This window comes from Typopeltis vanoorti, chromosome 7, assembly GCF_054136105.1.
Source record: "Typopeltis vanoorti isolate ZY-2024b chromosome 7, IOZ_Tvanoo_1.0, whole genome shotgun sequence".
Lineage (NCBI taxonomy): Eukaryota > Metazoa > Arthropoda > Arachnida > Uropygi > Thelyphonidae > Typopeltis > Typopeltis vanoorti.
Window position 1 is genome coordinate 31,993,644 of NC_143555.1, and position 22,534 is coordinate 32,016,177.

The window sequence follows — 22,534 nt, forward strand, 5'->3', positions numbered from 1 at the left end:
TCTCTCACTGTCAATTCCTATTCATAGTTTTGCAGATGACAGTCCACTCCATTCCTCTTCCCTTTTCATTCACAAATTTGTAATGAATTACTAGAGGAAGCTGGTTATCCACTTAATGCGTGGCATAGACCACATGATGGCAGTTTGGAACTGAGGCGACAATAGATGTTCTGTCATCTGCATTATCCTTTCTATAGATTCCATGAATGCTACTTTACTGAACTGGCTAAAATCATTCCTCTGTGTCTAATCACATACAAACATGGACAGCTACTTACCATCATCTATATACCATTTAGCTTCACATTCACGAGACTTGTTATTGTCTTCCATTATTTCATGTATATTTTCCATTGGAACAGGTTTCCCCATATTTTTCTCCAGTGCATAAAAACAGCTCTTCAAGAAACACTGACAGCCTCCTTTCTTCTCTGTGATCACTTATCCACATGTGGCAGTATCACGTTATAGGTCTTGGATCTTGTGGAGTTGAAAATATTTTTTAAAAAAATTGTATTGATGTTTCCAACTTAGTTCCCTCTTGTTAATCCTTTATTAACATTTTCTTCTCAATTCTATGAGATTCATTTGATTTCTCTATCACTGCTAATGTCACCAATCATTCTGAAAACTTTTTAATGTTTTCTAGATATCAAGTACAATATCCATAACAGTCAAATCTTCTTCCTTGGCAATTTTAGTGTTTACAACTATAGTTGGCTACATTTTTCTAACTGTATCAATCCATCATGTGAGGCATTTGCTAATACTGATCTTGCACCAATTACTGTTGTGAGTATACAGACAGTAATGTCTTTTCTTCTAGGCCACAAGTGATTTCTACTCTCATGGTTCAGCACTCATAGCCATATTAACCAAAGTGTTAAGTGAATTTCTTATACAGGTAAAATCTTAGCAATTTCTGTGTCTTGTTTTCTTTTTGGATTATACAGTTTTCATTCTTCTGATCTGAACAGTTGTACTGGATGAGTCATTGAAGTAATTCTTATTGGTATTGAAACATTCATTGTATGTTTTTTTTTTTTTTTTTTTCTTTTTTATCAAATTCTAGATTTTTCAAGAAGTGCCAAACAAAGCTGTATTCAAGTAATTTATTTTTTGCTTTCATAAAATTGTTCTTGTCTTTATAACAAAGCTTGAAATACTGTAATTCCAAGCAAATAATACAGCCAAAATGATTTGAAAGAGACAGATTGTTTTTTTTTTTTTAAACATTCCCTAGTTGGAGGAAATTATTATTATTTGACACCTCCAGGGAGTCCAAAGACTCATCGAGGGAGAGTGTGTGCCAACAGCACCGAATGATTGATCCCCTTCCAACTACTAACCACGCTCAAACTTACTTAACTGCCAAATAGACCTGGATGGCAATAACTTGGTGTCCTGTGTACCACCACCAATACCTGCTTATTGAAGTCCAGAAGTGGCTCACTGCCATGGAGTTCTACTTCCTCTTCCATATCATGTCTGAAGGGAATTGGAGTGTATAGGAAACACTCTAATGCCACACTTAGAATGCAGTCTGATCACCTCCTGGTGGGAGTCATGTCTGCAGCTCTTTTATTCCTATGCATACTCTTGCTCTGTAAGCTTGACATTTACCATGAAAGATACCATAAAGATTGGGTTTGGCACGGGCCTTGCTTAAACTGTCATTCCTGTGGTCTGCCTTCCTCACTCTGCAACTAGATCATCAACTTTTTCACTGGTAGCTCACTACATGTCATGATGGACGTTTACTCTCCTGAGATTTCTCCACCAATGCAGGAGTACTCCAAGGTTCTATTCTGTCACCCGCTCTCTTCTTGTATATGAATTACCTGCTCTCACAGACTTCCAATCCTATCCATGGTTTTGCTGATGACAGCAAACTCCATTCCTCCTTTTCATTCAACAAATCTTGAATGAAATCCTGAAGATATACCACAGCCAGTGACCTGACCTGAACTCAGATCTCCTAACTATATCCCAGTATATCAAGGACAACCTTAACTTCAATGCCATCAAAACCCAGTTCTGCCTGATCTCTCACAAGAAAGAGCTTGTATCCCTCCCCTTACCTTCAGTAATACTGATATATCCAAATACAATCAAATTTCTCTACTTGGACTGACCCTGCAGCTGCCAAAAAACTTTGTGTACTTTTTTACACAAGACCCACCATCACAGCTGCTAACTCTATACAAAGCCCAAACCTGCCCAGCCATGGAATATTGCTCTCATATTTGGAGTAGTGCACCAAAATCCTCTAAGATTGCTCGATTCTATGCAGAACAGGGCATTTCAGCTAATTAATGAATCCTCTCTCACATACCCATTTCAATCCCTCTCTCACAGACGTTCAGTTTCTACCTTGTGCCTCTTCTACAGATACTTTCATGGACAGCACTCTGCTGAATTGGCCACTATTATTCCTCTGCTCTCCTCCAAAATCATTAAAACAAGAGCCACTATCAACTAACATCCTTTTACAGTCCATCTTACTCACCGAAACAACTTCACTGCCTTCTCTTTCATTCCATCTATTTCTGTCCTTTGAAACAGCTCTTTTCCTCCCCCCTGCCACCCCACTCTGTTTTCTCCAAAGATTACAACTCTCAGTTGTTCAAGCAAAATATAAATGGATTTCTCCTTTCTTCTATTCCTCTTGCCCACACAGTGCATTAATGTACTATAGGTGTTGTGGCCTTTCATGTGGATCAGATATTTATTTATATATATTATATACAGTAAAACCTCATTTTACAAACTTAATTCATTGCAGAAGGCTGTTCATATAACAAAGTTCATAATGAAAAACTATTTTTACTAGTAATTAATGTAAAATTAATTAATCCATTCCACATGAAAATATTTCACCTATTATCATAATAAAAATAAGAATATAATCTTTCCTGAAGATATGGGAAGGAAGGATAAAATTCTTGTAGAAAGGCTTATACATTGGCAATACATCACTATTAAATTATTTAAGGAATTTACAACATATACTGGAATATTAATTAAAAGAAACGTTAATAAATACTTCCTATATTTCGACAATGTCACATTGCCATCTTCATGGGGAACATACAAATATGGCACTTGCATGCAGGCACTACAATAAGCAAATGAGGCAGAAAATAAGAAACTACTGTTATTCCTGAAGTCCTAATGATGCCACCTAGCTGGCTATATTGGGTTGTCTTGGCTGTTGGGCTGAAGTTCTCATGATGCAAGCCTCCCAAATTTGAGGTAGTCTCATGCACCCAAATTTGTTGAGGTTTGGAACATTTTTTAGAGCTGAGGCTGATTCTATGAATCTTTTGTACTTAAACTTGCTGTGGTGTATTACTTTGGCTTTCTTCCGACATATTCTGTGGTGGATATCTAGAGCATGGTCTGCAAGACCAGAGTGGCTGTACTGGTGAAATCAGATGTAGTCTTTGTGTTCTGAAATCTTGATATTCACTGTCCTGCCTGTTTGGCCAAAGTAGGACAGTTTACAGTTACAAGGGACTGTAAACCCCAAGTAGGTCTAGGGGATGTGGTTGGTCTTTGGTAGAGTGGATAAGGGATGCCAACTTTTTATATGGTCTGTAACAATAAATCCGCTCATTTTTTAAGGATTTTGGTTATTTTTTCAGAGGTGCCCCGGATGTAAGGAATGGTGATAGATTTAGTGTAATCTTTATTGTGAAGGGGGTTGTTTTTATATTGGTTTTAATATTTTTTGGGGGTTGTAGCCATTGGCTAAGAAAGTATTAAGGATGTGGTTTAGTTGTGGTTAGGGCATTGTCATCTGAACAGATTAATTTTGCCCTGTGGGATTGCTGGTGAATGTATCTGGAGGAAATTATTGTTTTGAAGGTTCTTTAATTTCTGCAGTGGAAATGGTTCCCTTACTGGGGGCCCCTCCTCCTCTGAAAAAAGTTCTTTCAGCTCCTCAGTGGTAAGCTTTTTGATGATCTTCCACCAGCTTCTCTACATCAGCATCGTCCACTTCTGATTCCCTGGATCTGCCCAGACACAGAATTTCGTCAACCACAGGCCCTGCAGGAAAACCTTCAAAATCTGTGCCTGTCACACACTCAGGCCGCAATTTTTTCCAGGCTGAGTTCATAGTTTTTGAAGAAACTCTCCCCTTCCCTCCGATGCTTTATTTATAAGCTTCAAACAATGCAAGATGTTAAAGTGCTTTTTCGAAAAGTCCCTGAGGATCAGTTGTGTGTCAGATATCACTTCGAAGCACCTTTGAAATAAATGTATAAAGTTTTTTGAAATTGGAAATGACCTGCTGATTCATGGGTTGGATAAGAGGAGTGGTATTAGGAGGTAGAAAAATGACTTTTATAAAGTTGGGCTCACCCAAATCATCCTCCAAGCCAGGAGCTCACCTCCAAGGGGGGTGAGCAGGAGCATTGTTCTGCACAAGAAGTGCTTTCAAAGGTAGATTGTTCTCTTCAAGGTAGTTTTTTTTACACTGGAGGCAAACATTTCGTGAATCCACTCTATAAAAAACTTCCTTGTTACCCAAGACTTACTGTAATATCTCCACATCTAGTTTACTTTTTATTACATTGTTTGATTTAAACATTCTGGAGTTTTCAGAGTAAAACACTAAGAAAGGTTTAATTTGCTAGTCACCACTAGCATTACCACACACAAGAGAGTTAACCGTTCCTTCATTGGTTTGTGTCCTGGCAGTGCTTTCTTTCTTGTGTGATATAAGTTCACTTAGGTATCTTTTCCAGAAAAGTCCTGTCTCGTCACAATTAAACACTTGCTGAGAAATAAACCCCTACATAAGTTTTAAATACATCCATAAATTGATTAGCAGCCTCTCCATGCCTTACACTATGGATCTCTTTTTCTCTTTTTAAAATGCTCAAACCATCCTCTACTATCTTTAAAATCTTCACTGTTGGCACTAGATCCCAGGGTTGAACACTTAAGATCACTATGTATTGTTATACACAGTGACCCTCTGAAATACTGTCACCTGCCATTTGTTTATCGTTTAATCCACACTAATAAAAGTTTCTATTTCCTCAACATCCTGAGATCTTTTAGGATCCAAAATTTTCACTCCTTTCGCCACATCAGCCTTTTTAATCACATCCTATTTTTAATAATAGATTGTCAATTTTGCCATGTTATAATCTTTAGAAAGTACAGAAATAACAGTTCTATTTTCCCATTTAGCTATAAGTTCTTTCTTGAGTTCAGTAGTTGGTCTGGATGCTCTTTTTCTGTTTATTTTCATCACTGCACTTTTTAGGAGCCGTACTAACTAATTATTAAATAAACACCACAACACAACTGAAAAAAAATAAAACACTTTGAATTAGAGAGTAAATTTATCAAAATTACGATGCACGCTAAAGAGTGGATTCACACCACTTGAATAGAACCAAATGCACTGACGTGACCCAATCAACTGTTGCAGATATAATGCCGGCTCACGTGAATTCATTGCATTTGTAGAACAAACAATGTTTGCGCTTTTTAGAGCACAGGCAAAAGAATCTAACCCTGTGATAGGCCACAAATCACAGAGGAAACTGCATTACAAAAGATGAGGGTATTACTTAGTGAAAAAAGGCCCTATGCCATATCCCCAGATGTCTTGGAAATCTCAAGAGTGACCACATAATTTTCTTCAAACATTTCTGCTTGGTTGGGTCCAAAAGGAGGATAAGACTTATATACAGTAAAACCTCCTTATACGAACCCCTCCAATCAGTACAATTATTTTTCAGTGGAAAAGTTCGTAAAACGATTTGTTCGTATTTGGAGGCATTCGTATAAGGACGTTTTACTGTATATATAAGTCATCCTCCTTTTGGATACAACTAAGCACAAATGTTTTAAGAAAAGTATGTGGTCACTCTTGAGATCTCAAAGACATCTGGGGTATGGCATAAGGCCTTTTTTCACTAAGTAACATCCTCCTATTTTTTGTGATGCAGTTTTCTCTGATTTGTAGCCTGTCACACTTGATTTCTTCTCATCAGACCTGTAAAATGTCATACCACATGGTTAGATTCTTTTGCCCATGCTCTTTCTCAGATACAGTAATGATCTTCTCACTAACTTCAACTCCTCATTATTTTACTGATGGTACATTTCATTCAACAAGCCTTTTATTAAATGATTTCAAGCTTGAAGATCTATAGTCATTGCATTAACACTAATCTCAACTTTGGTGAACATTGGCTATCGAATTTCAGTGCAATTCAACATAATTGTAAGATCTTGGAAGGAAGATCGTTCACTTCTTACTTTTGGTGACATTCACATCCATCTTTGTACATCATTCTCTCATCACATCCAAGATTTTAACAATCTCTTCCTGAGAATACACCGATGTTATCACCTTCTAACTATAAACCTTCTCCATGTTTCCAAAAACTTTATCAAACACTTTTACCCTGCACAATCCTTTTTTATAAATCCCAAATTTTAATCTTCCTATTATTCTCACATTTGGAGAAGAGGCACGCACCAAAAAAACCTTGCTAGAAATATGGATAGTCAACATAATAGGTACTCTGTAGGATTCTGCTTTTTTTTAAGGTATTTTCATGGATATTCTCCATTAAATTGGCTAACCCTCCACTTTCTTGTAGAGATGTAAGAACATAAATAGCTGCTGCACATTCATACACATCTTGGTATGCAGGCTAATTGCACCAACTTATCTTGTTTCATTTCATCTACTTCTTTGGAGCAGCCTTCCTTATATCATTTTCATCAATGACTGCACTGTAGTTCTTTAATGAATATGAATAGAAATGATTAGGAAGAAAGATTCCTTTTATCCCTCATTTGGCTACACATAGCACTATGTTAGGTGTTGTGAACCCTCGTGGATTGATATATTACGTGTATGTGATTTAAAAAAAAAAAAAATTTAACACCTACTAAGAAGATAGGACTCTGTTGAAAACCATTAAGAAAAGGAAAACCACATACCTTGGTCACATATTACGGCATGAATCCCTACAAAAAACATTATTAGAAGATATGGTACAAGGAAAAAGAAGAGGAAGACAAAGAACAGATTGGATGGGAAATATTAAGGACTGGATCTTTTTGTCTTATGAAGAACATAAGAGAGAGAAGCACAACCGTGCTTGATGGAAGCTCATGGTAGTCAGCCTCTAGAGATGACACCTGAAACAAAGCCTCAGGATAGGCATATAATGATAGCTTAGCATATCGTTATATGCCTATCCTAAGAGGTGGGAGCACATGATTAATGCATTCAAATTATTGTATTGCATTTCTCTATGCTACTTTTATGCAAATAGAATTTTTTTTTTCTTTTTTCTAGATAAAATTTGTGATCAGATCAGTGATGCTATTTTAGATGCCCATCTTACTCAAGATCCCAATGCCAAAGTTGCTTGTGGTAAGTTTATTTGATACTTACTTTTATAGAGCTTTAGATAATATCCTGATTTGATTTACAAATCACTGCCATTCATAGAAAAATGCACTAAGATTTCAGTAACTCTCTACTTTATAGTATATAAGACATGTATAAATGCCAAAATTTGTTTACCACTATGTATTCTATATTATATATATATAGTATTATATTATTGTGAAGATACCTCTTCTAACAGAAGCAATTTTAGATGAATGAATCAAAATATATTAAACACCTGCTCTTTCTTACTCCTTTTTTGCTTGCAAAGGGAATCATTTTGAACTGCTTTGATTTTGGCTGAAATTTTTAGTTTTAAATTTAACTTTGAAAATCCCCCCCCCCCAAAAAAATGTATTTTTCAAGTTTTTTTTATTGCATTAAAACAGCCAATCACTTGGACATTGTGTACAGCAAAAGGCCTGGCCTTTAGCCAGCCTGGTTGGCCGAGTGGTTAGCGTATCCACTCTCTAGCCAAAGGCCTGCGGGTTTGAATTCCACTCTCTAGCCAAAGGCCTGCGGGTTTGAATTCCACCGTAGGCATGGATGTTTGTAATTGTCTGTGAAAATACTAGTGGCGGTGGTCGGCCATAGATGGCGTTCATGTAGATGAAGGTAGTTGCTGGTGGTGGAGATGGAGAGTTGTAGAGTAAGTGCCCTCCCTCGATGAGTCTTTGGACTACCTGGAGGTGTTATGTAATAATAATTATAATAAAAATGCTGGTGTTTCTCTTTGAGGCCACCTTATGTAAAATTTGGGAAATGGGGGAGCATTGGGGAATACAACATTAAGAACAATGTGGTTACCTGGGCAATGTATTAAAAACATTTAAAACTAATTGTTAGAATGTGGTTTAGTTATAATGAAAATTAGTTCTCAAGAAATATCAGGATGACTTAGTTACTGTAGCATATAACAGAAACAAAGCCTTAGGCTTCTGATGCATAGACTGGCAGCCTTGCATCAGCTGATTAAAATTGTTTAGACTTACTGTACAGCTGGAAATCGGTCTCAGATTAGAAATTGTGAGAATTTGACTAAGAAATCTATATCATAAGTTTTTTGCAGTCACAACTAGGAAAAATTGAAAATATTATTATAGGCTACTCCATGGAGTCCTTAGACTCAAGGACAGCCCTAAACATCATGGCAAACACTGTCCAACATTTGCTCAGTAACTATCATACTTTGCTTTGAACTCATTCACAGTCATTGACCCCACAACAGACTCTGGCAATCTATTCTACTTATTCATCACTCTCCAAGCAAAAAACTTAGTTCTAACACCCATGCTAACTACACTCTTACTCAATTTCCAAGAATGGCTCCTACTTCTCCCACCACCAGACCCATTCTGAATTAATCTTGTCAAAACCCTTCAGTAATTTGTATGTCTCAATCATATTACCACTTTTTCACCTGTCAACCAGTTTCTGTAACCCACAAATCTTCAACCTGTTCTTGTAAATTTCATTCCATATATCTGCTATCATCTTGGTTACTCACCTCTTGATCTTATTCAGGACTGGCTGATGAAAGTTCAGCTACTAGAAATGGTCTTTCTTTGGTTAACCTAGTGCTAAGGAAGCAAACACTTCCACAAGGACATGGGCACCTTTATGAGTGTTGAAAAGCACTTGAAAACTAGATCCATATAAAACAAAAATTTATTTTATGCTCTGAATTTTATGTTTACTCTCATTATATATCTTTTGTGTAGTTACTTCTGGCCAAATGCTCAAAAAGAACAACTTTAATTTATAGTATTTCACATTTCTGTAAAGTGGTGAGAGAACTAGGGGGGCCACCATAGGCAGTATCCAACATTCATGCAGTAACAGACTGGCAACCTAGTTCTCACACCACTATAGAAATGTGAAATACTATAAATTAAAGTTGTTCTTTTTGAGCATTTGGCCAGGACTAACAACATGAAAGGTATATAATGAGAGTAAACATAAAATTCAGAGCATAAAATAAGTTTTTGTTTTATATGGATCTAGTTTTCAAGTGCTTTTCAACACTCATAAAGGTGCCCATGTCCCTGTGGAAGTGTGTGCTTCCATAGCACTGGGTTAACCAAAGAAAGACCTAGTAGCTGAACTTTCTTCAGCCAGTCCTGAATGAGATCTTTGACACTGAGTAAGATTCTTTCTCCTAGAAATTTGTGACAGCTGCCTGTCATACTCTCATCCAGAAAACTAACTGGTGTTAATTTTTTTGGGGGGTGGGGGGAAGAATATATTGAACAGAAACACTTAACCAACTTACACACACATACAGTGAACTCTTCATTGATAGCTTGTGCTCGTTATCAATGAGCTGAAGGATGGAGACGAGCTGCCTACTCTGGGGAATGAAAGGTGTTTTATGAATGTTAACTGAATTGAGTGTTAAAAATTTCCATTTGTCCTGGCGCTTTAAAATTTTGCCCATAGATAGAAACAAGCACTTAAAGAAAAGTTACATAGGAATAATAATTGAATATTTTTGTGCATATGTGCAAAGTGTTTTTTGATTGTCGGGATAAGAAGTAGACTAACAGCTATGGGTCCCCAGCCTATGTGAGTCAATCTGATGTAGCTGAGAAGTGTGTGCATGTATCCACACTTCACATTGCACATGAAGTAAGAACAAGAGGACCTGTGCATTAAAGTAGCTGTACACAATTTATGCACACAATGAATTCATTCCTTGATCAGGTCAAAAGAAACTTCTAATTGAAAGTTTTGTTTACTTGGTAATAAATTAAAGTTGTCAAGAAGGGCCACAATTGGTCTGGGAAGGGCACACCCAAAATGATGTGTGCATTGCATTATGGAATTCTAAGGCAATTAAAGCCAGGTCATTAGTATCTATATACAGTAGCTTACTTGTGAAGAAATTTCATTTGCAAACTTTGTTTACTCACACTTGAAGGATTAAACAAGAATATAATTTCTTGTCATCCTTAATTTAAAGAAACGTCTAGTCACAAACAAGGCATAATTTCAATCATGTGGCATTTTTCATTTTAAAAAAAAAAAGCTTTTTCTTCTCTTTATCATGCTTATGTATTAATTAATGATACCAAAAACTTCATTTTTATTAGTACTATTCCTAACTAGTGCCTCACTGGTCATCATATGGAAAATTGTGTGAATGGATAATCGGCGCAAAAACCACACCTTTTCCTAGCTCATTTTTTTTAAGCACTTGTTAATCTTTTCTCCCCAGTTAGTCTTGTAAGCTGCATTTGTAAATATATAATCTTTTTGATGTATGGCTAAAACTATGACTATTCTTGACTTGGGTGGCTTTCTCTCTGAGCTTCACCACCCATGCTGGGATACCCGAAGGCTCTGTCCTATCACCTACTCTAATTTCCTTTTTTTTTTTTTTCATCCAATTTTTAATAATGAAGTAGTCTTCCTTGGAGATTTGATGTTTGGATCTACTTGGCTTCCAGTTTCAGTGATCTAGTAGGTAGATATGTCAGGATATCAATTATGTCCTACAGGTCATTCTAATAGGCATGTGAACAATCTGTGGGACATCACCAGGGATGTCCCACATATTCACATGCCTATCAGAATACCAGATAACTCTAGCCACTCTCCATTTACTTGACCTGTTTCTCATTTGGTGACCTTTTAAATAAACTGGTCAAATGTTTTCTTCTACCACTCTCATTTCTTCAACATGTCCATTTCTTTGTATCATTGTTTTTAGTCTGGATGCAATTATTGAACATATCACTGAAACAATTCTTATTAGTGTGAAATAAATGGTTGTGAAGTTAGCTCAAACTGAACCAACTTCTTAAACACATCCATAAAAAAGTTTGACTGGAATAAACTTACCCATGCATTGTCCATATTATATGAAAATTATATTAAATGCCTTAAAATGTATTTTATTAAATGTTTGGTTTAACAGCAATGCAGTGTGCAGAACTAGAAATGATTCATTGCAAATAGTTCTTCAGCATCCATCCAAAAGATTAAATTACTCTTTTGCTCAGTGTGCAACATTAGCAAAACCCTAACAGCTGTTAACTCTTTCCAAATTTAAAATTGTTCTGCCCATGATAGTTTTTCTCAAAGATAAAAACAGATCAAAGTTGATAATATTGTCCAAGAGTTTAATATCTTGGTGACATGCTAACAGCTTAACAGTATCACTGATAGGGTTCATGTCATTTGTGACTTGTGTTAACAGCAGAAAAGATTGTGTGCATGGGGTAACTTGTGAAAGCTGATCACTGCAACAATCCAGGAGCATTCTGTATGATTCTGTAAGTTCTCTCTCTCTCACACAGTCATCCTAATAGTTGTTGCCATTTCTACTAATTGCATGACCACCCAGTGAGTACCATATCTGGACCACTGAAGGATCAAGCATTCAAACCTTGGTGTTGAGGGTGGGATAAATATAAAAATACACAACTATTTGAAAAAAGACATTTATTACAGTGGACTGATATGTTACACCAGTTCATTTATATAACACTCAATGAGCGATTTTTTTTTATTTTTTTATTTTTCCTTCTCCCCAAAATATCCTTTTATATTATAAAACAAAACCTGAATCTTGCATAAGCTGCAATGGGCAGTTTGGTTCTGTGACTTAAGTTTAGTTGCCAGTTACCACAGACCATGTGGTAATAAAGACCCATGAGCTGCCAAATAGCTTTCTCTTTTGCAACCATAATTTTAAGATAAGGTGGTTAGTCTTATGCTTTTATGTGTAAATTTTGTGTGTGTTCCGGCTGACTTACTTGGTTGCAGGATGAAAAACCAGTTCCTGGAAGAGGAAAAAAAAAAAAAAAAAAAAAAAAACCTTCCACTTTGGATAGACTGCCTAACTCACTTTCACTTGAAAACCCCAATGAAGGTTCTGAGCATCCTAGATAGGATTTATAAGCCCTAAAGAACATGGAAGTTAATTTTTCTTAATAATTGCAACTTGTCTGTCTGTAAAGAAATCCAGTCCATCATGAGGTAAAAAAAAACTCTTCATTACCTATATTGTTTTTGAATAGTTCATGTTACTGCAACTTCAGAAATCTTTACTCTGTTTGTACTTCACTTATTTTAATGTCTTTTTTTAAAAATTCTTTCAGAATTTAGTCTGTTTCAATAACCTATCCATTATTTTGCAGAGACAGCTACCAAGACTGGTATGATTATGGTATTTGGTGAAATAACCTCAAATGCACATGTTGACTATCAGAAGGTTGTCAGAGAAACTGTGAAGAAGATTGGATATGATGATTGTTCTAAAGGTAGGAGCACTCATAATTAGTAATTAATATATTTTAATTGCATTAGTATACATCTTGATATAATTTTCTGATATACTATGTGCGAAACTTTTTTACAGACATACTACAAATAGAATTGGACAAAAGTAATATGATTTAACTGATAATGTGCTCTTTTCAGCAAGCATACGTTCATTGTGATAGCTTCATTAATCCTTGCATGGATGCTGTTCGAGTGAAATGTTATTGTCTTCTCAAAAAATTTTAAATATAACAAACAATGAGGGATTTTTATCGTATCCATGAGTGTTTGTTGGGTAACACACTTTTGAGGTGTATTGGAATCTGCCAGCAAAGATTGGTCAACTGCTACTAATGGCTCATGCAAAAAGTTAAGCAAATCTGAGTGCAGTTAGTAGTTTGAAAGGACCAATCGTTTGATGCTGCCAGTACTCTGCTGAAGACTGGCCATTCTCACAGGGTTAACTTCGACCTGTAAACTGACATATTCAGATTTCTGTGCCCTAGGGGCACATGGGGATGTGACATTTGGAATCCGTAAAGATAATCTGTGACCAGGAGGCCTATCTCGGTTGAGATTTGAGCTTATTGACAGAAACTGTCAAATTGCCACTCAGATGATTGCACAGAAATTAAATATCAGAAAAGAAGCAGCCTATGAAATTTTGTTGGAAAATTTAAGGGGGAAAAAATATTCAAAATTTTACCACATTCTTTAGTTCCTGAGCAGAGAGCCAAATTTTACGTTATGTAAATTTTGTTTTGACTGAGTCTAGGAATTTTCATTCCTAGACTCCTTAGTAGAACCTTTTGTGGGACCATGGGCACAAATAAGTCTCATTGTTATACTATAGCTACTCTTTCTTTTGTTTAGAAAGATCTCGCCACTTTTTTTTTGTCTTCTTTGTTTCAATAGCCTATTATGTTGACCTTATACTTATCCACTTCTTCTGCTAGTTCCATTTCTTTTTCATTGATAGCACCAGTTTTGAACTCCTCTGATGTTGAGTTCGTATGTGTTCCAGTATTTGTTCTAGTAGCTGATATTGTGCTGTTTGCACTGGTTCCCTGACAAAAATGACTGGGGACTGTTTGACCAGGTTACATCCAAGCCAGCGTGAGATGTCTTGTTGTACCATTTTACATTGTGGTTTAAGTCAGTAAGAATACAATTTGGTCAGCTAAATCCTAAATTGCCAGCTCATCCTTCTTCATTCTGGATGGATATCTTAGAGGGTATACCACGAGAAGGTAATGGTTGGACATTAGGTCAAGCCGCAGTAATTTCTCTGCATTCCTCAAAAGGCTACATGGAGGTCTCCTCCCACTTATACAGCTTTTACCCTTAAGGTAGCCTTAAAGAGAATATTTTTAGATTTTAGATCTGTGAATGAAAGATTGTGGGGTAAGAATCAATTAAAAAAAGGATTTTTTGTATTGATTGTTGTGCTTCAGAAGATCTATCCATTTTCCTCTTCTGTTTTCTCCTGTCCTAATGCTATTTCTATTCTCTTATTCATTGGAGTACTCCATTGTCTTATTTCTCCATGAGTAATTATTGTAGATAGGCTTATACGTTGATAACACATGATTATTAAATTATTTCAGGAATTTACAATGTATACGGAATATTAATTAAAACGAACTTGAATAAATACTTCCTATATTTCAGCAATGTCACATTGCCATCTTCATGGGAACATAAAACTATGACACGTGCATACAGGCATAGAGCAAATGGGGTAGAAGAGAGAAAACTAGCGTTGTTCCTAGAATCCTAAAAGGTGCCCCTTAGTGGGCTATATTGGGTTGTTTTGGTTGTTGGGCTGAAGTTCTCAAGATGCAAGCTTCCCAAATTTGGTGCAGTCTCATGCACTCAAATTTGTTGAGGTTTGGAAGGTTTTTTAGAGCTGAGGCTGATTCCATGAACAGTTTTTCGTATTTAAATTTGCTACGGTGTAATAACGTGGCTTTCTTCCAGCGTATTCTGTGGCAGGTATCCAGAGCATGGTCTGCAAGCCCAGAGTGGCTGTATTGGTGAAACCAGATGTAGTCTTTGTGTTCCAAAATCCTAACATTTGCCTGTTTGGTGGAGCAGATAAGGGATGCCAATTTCCAGTTTGTAACAAGAAGTCAGGTCATATTTTTTTAAGATTTTGGTTAACTTTTTAGAGGTGCCCCAGATATAGGAAATGGTGATGGATTTATTATTATTTTTACGGGCAACTCCAGGGAGTCCTTAGACTCATCAAGGGAGGCCCCAAATCATGTTCATCGCAGCTGTACGACATTCATACAGTACTTATCATACCTCGCCTTAAACTCATTCACTGTCACGGGATCCACCACAGACTTTGGCAGTCCATTCCACTCATTCACCACTAAAAGTAAAGACCACAGCTCTAACACCCTTACTAACCACACATTTGCCCAGCTTCCATGGATGTCCCTTAGTCCTCCCACAACCAGCCCTGTTTTCAAAAATATCTTCTGAATTAATTTTATAGAAATCCTTCAGTAATTTGAATGTCTCAATCATACTCCCCCCTCCTCTGCCTATCAACCAATTTTTGCAACCCACAAATCTTCACCCTGTTCTCATAAGGTTCATTCCACAGACTTGCTATCATTTTGGTCACTCGCCTCTGGATATTCTCAACCTCCTTCCCATCAAGAAGAAACCTATGTGACCAAATCTGGGACAGTAGTCGAGATGGGGTCTTATCAAGGCTCGATACAGAGGAACAATAACCTGCTTGTCAACATATTCTTCAGCAACCAAGTGATTTGATGAGCTGATTTGGCCACTTTTGCAATGTGCCCCCTAAACTTCAACTCCTTATCCACCAATACTCCTAAATCTCGTGCTTCATCAATTTCCTGGAGTACAGTTCCACCAATGTAGTAAACTGCTGCTAATCTTTTTACCCCAAAATATATAACCTTACATTTTGCCACATTAAATTCTCCTTAGCCCAGCCCTCCTATCTATCCAAATCATCCTGCAAAATTTTGACATCTGCATTCACTATTGCCCTACCCAACCTTGCATCATCTGCAAACAAATAAACTGTTCCTCTCAGATCCTTACCTATATCATTAATGAACAAATTAAACAGCAGTGGTCCAAGAACAGATCCTTGTGGCATACCACTAGTGACAGGCCATCTTGTGGACTCAACTCCTGAATAAACCACTCTCTGATATCTCTCCATCAACCACCCTCCTATCCATCTCACCAACCCTATATCCATCCCCATATGCTGCAATTTGCTGATTAGAATTCCATGTGGTATCCTGTCAAAGGCCTTAGCAAGGTCCAGTAGAATCACTGTAAACACATTACCCTTATCCAGTTCAGCCGTCACTGTGTTATAATACATGAGCAAGTTACCCTTATCCAGTTCAGACGTCACTGTGTTATAATACATGAGCAAGTTACTGAGGCATGACCTACCCTTCACAAAACCATGCTGTCCCCGATACAGTAGCCCATTTTTATCTATCCAATCTTGTATTTTCCTCTTGACTATTTTCTCCAAGACCTTGATAACGATTCCTGTTATGCTGATTGGCTGGTAATTTTCAACAGCAGCCTTGGAACCACCTTTATGCCGCAGAACTATTTTCCCCTCTTTCCACCCCCTTGGGACTTACCCAGACCCAAGGCTCGAATTAAACAAAATGGTCAAGGGCACTGACAATTCTTTAGCCGCTTCGCGTAGGACACGAACTGGTATACCATCCAATCCCACAGATGTATTGACATTGTGGTTCTGTAATAGACCATTTACCTCTACTTCATTCATCACAATTAAAGTATAAGCTGTTGGTTCTCCAATTTCTGCAATGTCACCACCTGGATGATATACTCTTGCAAAGTGCTCGCTCAGTAATTCCACTATATCGACTGATGTGTTTACCTCCCTACCCTCATCATTTTTTAAAATCATTCTGCCATGAATATTTTTCCTTTTACTTGCAACATATTGAAAAAACTGTTTGGGATTCTCTTTAGCCTGCATGGCCAATTTTCTTTCGTAATCCGCTTTTGCTTTTCTTACCACCCTTGTTACCTTCCTGGCCTGAGCTTTATATTGTTCCTGCACCTGCTGGTCACTTTTCTCCTTAAATTCCCTCCACAATTGTTTCTTTTTTTGCAGCTCAAGCTTAATAGTGTTGTTCATCCATTTAAACCCCTACTTGATTTATTATTTGGACTCTTGGTATACAGTCAACCATTGCCTCCTGCAAACACTTCTTAACCACCTCCTATGCACTATCAACATCCAGCCCTTGCAGTTTTACATGCCATGGCACTGAGCCAAGGACACTCCTAAGCTTGTCATACTTACCAGCCTGATAATTCCACATGTACCCTGTCTTAATTGTAAATTCCACTCCTTTAGCCCCCCCCCCAAGTAATGACCTTATGATCACTCTCGCCAATTGGTGGCAACATGGTCATGTTTGTTACAGCCACATTCTCAGATGCAATTACTAGGTCAAGCACTCTCTTCCCCCTAGTATTTAGTATAATCTTTGTTATGCAGGTGGGGAGGGGGTTGTGGTTAACTGGTTTAATATTTTTGGGAGGTTGTAGTCATTTGCTAAGAAAGTGTTAAGGATGTGGTTGGGGATCGTCATCTGAACAGATTAATTTTGCCCTGTTAAATAGTGATTTTATAACCCCATATTGTTGTGGGTGGAGGGGAATTGTTGGTGAATGTATCTGCCTGTATGGGTAGGTTTTCTGTAAACAGAAAAAGCCAAGGATCCATCAGGTGGCAAGTAGTGTCTAAGAAAGGGAGACTGTTTTTTTCTTCTTTTTCTAAGGTGAATTGGATTCTGGGGTGTTGGTTGTTTAAGTGTATGTTAAGGAGTGGAGTGTATCTAAGCCATGTGGTCAAATAGCGAACACATCATCAACGTGGCAAAGCAATATGATAGATTTTTGCAGGGCAGAGTTTAAGGCTTCAAAAGTCTCCATAAAGAAGTTGGCCAAGGATGGGGAAAGTGATGAACCCATGGCTGTCCCCCTCTATCTGTTTGTAGAATTTTCCTTGCCAAATGAAATGGCCTGAGTTCATTGTGAACTGAAATAGGGCTGAGATATCTGGAGGAAATTTGGCTTGGAAGAGCTCTAAGGTTTCCTTGAGTGGGATATTTGTGAATAGGGATGAGACATCAAAACTGACCATTATGTCAGCGTGTTGGAGTGAGAAGTTTTCTATACTGGCTTTGAAATGGCTGTGAGGGGCTTGATAGGGAACAGCCCTGCCTGACTCCTTGATTTTAGCAGCTTCATGGTTTTCATCTCTTTCAATTCTGTTTCCTCTTAGTACAGGACATATAATCTTCTTGTCTCTCCTGTCTGTTAGCTCTTTCCACACTTTTGAATAATTTTATCTAATTGACTTAGTCAAATAAATGACTTCTTCAAATCCACAGAAGCAATGTGTCCTTTCCTGGCTGCATTCTCTTTCCTATTATATGTCTTAAGGAAAGGATTGCTTATCAGAAATTTTTTTCCTAAATCTAAACTGGTCTTTACTGTTAAAGATGCCAAGAAATCATATTCTTGTTTAATTCTTAAGTGTAAGCAAACAAGTGTGTGCAGTATCTTCATGACTCGGCTACTTGTATATAGAGGCTCGTGATGTTACATTAATTGCCTTAGTATCCTATCCCATAATGCAAAGTACATATCCTTTTGGGTGTATATAATGCTATGCATTATGGGACGGTCATTAGCCAGATCAATTTTTACCTTGATTGAGATCTCACTGGGAGGCAGACCCAGAAGAGAGATCAAGGTTGAACAAGTCGCTGAGTTGTGAGAATACTTCATGCATAAACTTTCTTTGCTTACACTTGGATAAAGAATTAAACAAGAATATAATTTATTGTAAAGTGAAAAAACTTGCAAAAATTTTCTTTTGTTTTTGTATTATTTTCGAGGATTTTTGAATCATGTTACAAGTTAATTATGCCATGTTTTCAGTCTGTAGCATTAGCTTTCTTTGATATAGGGATTATTACTTTGAAGTCTCCAATCTCCTATATTCTGAAGTAATTCTGTTCTTTAAGTTTACATATTCCTCTTTACTCTTATCCTGCTTGTTTACTTTCATTTCACTGATCTATCAATGATATGACTTCATTTGTTATCCAAGGGTTTTTAGGTTCTTACTTTACTCGTGTCTGGTATATCATTTCCACAATACTTGACCATGTTTTCTAATAGTTTTTCTTATGATTGTTTATTCTATTACATTTATTCAACTCCAAAGGTATATTGTTTTTTAGCTTATTCATATCATAAAGTTTTCTTTATGTTGTATTTCATTGTTTGAATCTTAAGATTACACCTAGCCATGACTAGATATTGCTTGCTGTCAACGTTTGCTCCTAAGTAAGCCTAACAAGATTTAACTTGGTTCCAGAATCTCTGCTTCATTATGTAGTCAGTTTGGTATCTTCTTAAATCTCCTAGCATTTTCTGTATGCATCTTTATGAACTTGACTTGGTGTTACTAATGACCAGAAGTCTTTGTTGTTTCACCTTGTCTATCAAGGCATCTCTGATCTCATGCATTGTCTAATTTCTCTTTTGTATTAGGTATTGAGATGTACATTTGCAGGATAAGTGTTTATTGGCTCACTAGCTATTTTAACAATGATTATTCTATCACTAATGTAAAGCATTCACAATTCTTACCCATGTCTATGAATTAATACAGTTGTCCCATCTTTCTCTTTCTGAATGCATTGTTCTATTACTCTAAGAATCTCCATTTCCTTCCCAACTTATTTCAGATATGCCTATAATATCAATTATTAAAAAACAACACTTATCCACAGTAATAACTTTAATTAATAAATAAGGTAGATATTTCGTACTACAAATAATAGTACATCTTCAGTGTTACAGATAGGAATAGAATACAAGTAACGAATATCCGGTGGATCACATTAAAATACAATGTTGTCGCGAGCTAGGAAATGAAAGAAATTAATAAATATTTAAGATCATTAGTTTTTTAATGATTACATAAAATAAAAGTCTCCCATATCTTCGAGAGAGAGAGGCAATCATTTCTATTTAAATTCGGTCGGTGTAAAAAAGCTTCACAACTTTCTTTAAAGAGGCATTCATATTTGAACCTGCATCTGTGAAGTAGAATAGCTTTATCCCATTGGATGTTATGGGTAGTAGTAATACTGTGTTGTGCTAGACCAGACTTCTGAGGTTTGTTGTAATCAATATAATATTGATGTCGTTTAATTCTTTTTACACGGAACGGCCAGTTTGTGCAAAATAAGAAACCGCATTCACAAGGAATTTTGTAAACACCAGCCAAAGACAGAGATGACAGTTTATCTTTTGTATAAGGCAATAAGGAAGATATTTTGTTAATAGGAATATAAGTGGGAATCATTTGGTACTTTTTTAAAATTCTACCTGTAGGTTCTGAGATTCCTGGAATGTAGGGTATTGGAACATAAGATTCAATTATCTGTTGGATTTGATTAGGGTTGTAATTATTAGATACCATTAACTTTTTGATGATGGAAAGTTCTTGTTATAAGATTTCTGGAGAAGAGCAAACTTTATGTGCTCTATTAATTAGAGATTTAAGAATGCCAAATTTTGGTGAGCAGACATTTCATGAATGTATCTGCCAGTAAATGTGGTCTTTCGAAAGACGCTTGTAGATAAGGTACCAGAAGAAGTTCGAGTAAGCAGGATGTCCAAAAATGATAAAGTACCAGAATTTTCCTTTTCCATGGTGAATTGGATACGAGGATGAAGGCTATTTAATAAATATTTATTTAAATCTTATAACAAGAACTTTCCATCATTATGGTATCTAATAATTACCACCCTAATCAAATCCAACAGATAATTGAATCTTATGTTCCAATACCTGAGGTTTCTTTAACAGTTTGCAGAGTTCTAATCCCCTACATTCCAAGAATCTCAGAACCTATAGGTAGAATTTTAAAAAAGTACCAATTGATTCCTACTTATATTCCCTATTAACAAAATTTCTTCCTTATTGCCTTATACAAAAGATAAACTGTCATCTCTATCTTTGGCTGGTGTTTACAAAATTCCTTGTGAATGCAGTGTTTTTTATTTTGCACAAACTGGCCGTTCTGTAGAAAAAAGAATTAAACAACATCAATATTATATTGATTACAACAAACCTCAGAAGTCTGGTCTAGCACAACACAGTATTACCACTACCCATAATATCCAATGGGATAAAGCTATTCTACTTCACAGATGCAGGTTCAAATATGAACGCCTCTTTAAAGAAAGTTGTGAAGCTTTTTTTTACACTGACCGAATTTAAATCGAAATGATTGCCTCTCTCTCTCTCGAAGATCTGGGAGACTTTTATTTTATGTAATCATTAAAAAACTAATTATCTTAAATATTTATTATTTATTAATTTCTTTCATTTCCTAGCTCGCAACAACATTGTATTTTAATAGGTGATCCACCGGATATTCGTTACTTGTATTCTATTCCTATCTGTTTGTAACACTGAAGATGCATTATTATTTTAAGTATGAAATATCTACCTTATTTATTAATTAAAGTTATTACCGTGGACTTACGTTGTTTTTTAATAATTATACTATGCCACAGGTTCCTCTAAAAATAACTATAATATCAATGGTCAATCATAGCTTCCTTTTCAGCTCTTACGATTTTTGTGTCCTTAGTCATGTTTCTACATTCCAAGTGACAATTCTGATGCAAGGATTTAACTTGTTTTATGCCTAAAGGTTGGGGGGGTCTTACTACTCCTCCTGGACACAACTGTCCAAAGCTCCCTTTTTGTCAGTCTGCCTCTTTTCTTATGCTTCTTTCCACCACAGCTTATCTTAGAAAATAAATTCAGTAGTTCCCCTTGCTTTCTGCATCACAGTACCTTGACCGGTTTGTTGCTATCCTGACACTTCACCTTACGCTGAGGTTTTTGAGGATCAGTGCCTAGTCATCCTGGTACGAATATACTACCTCTGAGGAGATAAGATGTTAATTTGACTAGATAATGATCTGGTCAGAATTGAGTATAGTTGCAGAATCTCTATGAAGAAACAAAAAAAAAAAAAAAATGAGAACACTGCTCTCATGATACAGAAAGAAGATAGCCAGAATCCATTTTTTAATATAGATATTGCAGCAGAAACTGAGATACAAAAATAAATGAATAGATGAAGAATGTAATCAAGCAGTAATTAAAAAGAAAGCATTACAGAAAATTTATACAAGATCGATTAGGAGTAAAGAATGAAAATATGAAGAGCTGAAATGAGAGGCAACTCTCTCTAGCTCTTAATGAAATGATATGCACAATAGAACAAGGGTGATGTATGCATATAACATAATCAAAGAAATTTAAATATAAACCTGGGCTGGATATATGCAGAGATGAACAGTAAACATGTTAAATTTAATTTTATAACAAAGTGAAAAAACTTCTGACTAGCTCTAATCCTGAGTATTTTAATAATCAGTATTATTTTTAATATTAAGTATTTTAATAAACATTCACGTGAAAAGGTGAATGTTACACCTTTTCAAAATGTGGGAAATATGATTTCTGTATTACTTCAACCTTGGGATCTCTTTTGGGTCCAGCTCCCACTGAGAGATCTTATTAAAGATAGAGACTGGTCTGAATAATGACTCTTCTCATGATGCACAGCATTATACATAAAAGGATATCTGTTTTAGCATTATGGGATACTAAAGCAATCAATATGAAGCTGTTAGCCTCTATACACAGGTCACCTAGTTGTAAAGATATTT

At 36.3% G+C, this 22,534-nt stretch overlaps 1 protein-coding gene across 1 annotated transcript in view; it reads left to right on the top strand.

The window, feature by feature from the left end:
* LOC150104564 (S-adenosylmethionine synthase-like) overlaps positions 1–22,534 on the top strand; it is a 148,049-nt gene that overhangs the window by 51,451 nt on the left and 74,064 nt on the right. Inside the window, exons 2-3 of the mRNA XM_090395781.1 lie at positions 7,340–7,417; positions 12,580–12,702. Coding sequence (XP_090251907.1) covers positions 7,340–7,417; positions 12,580–12,702 — 201 coding nt within the window. The remainder of the gene's footprint in view (positions 1–7,339; positions 7,418–12,579; positions 12,703–22,534) is intronic.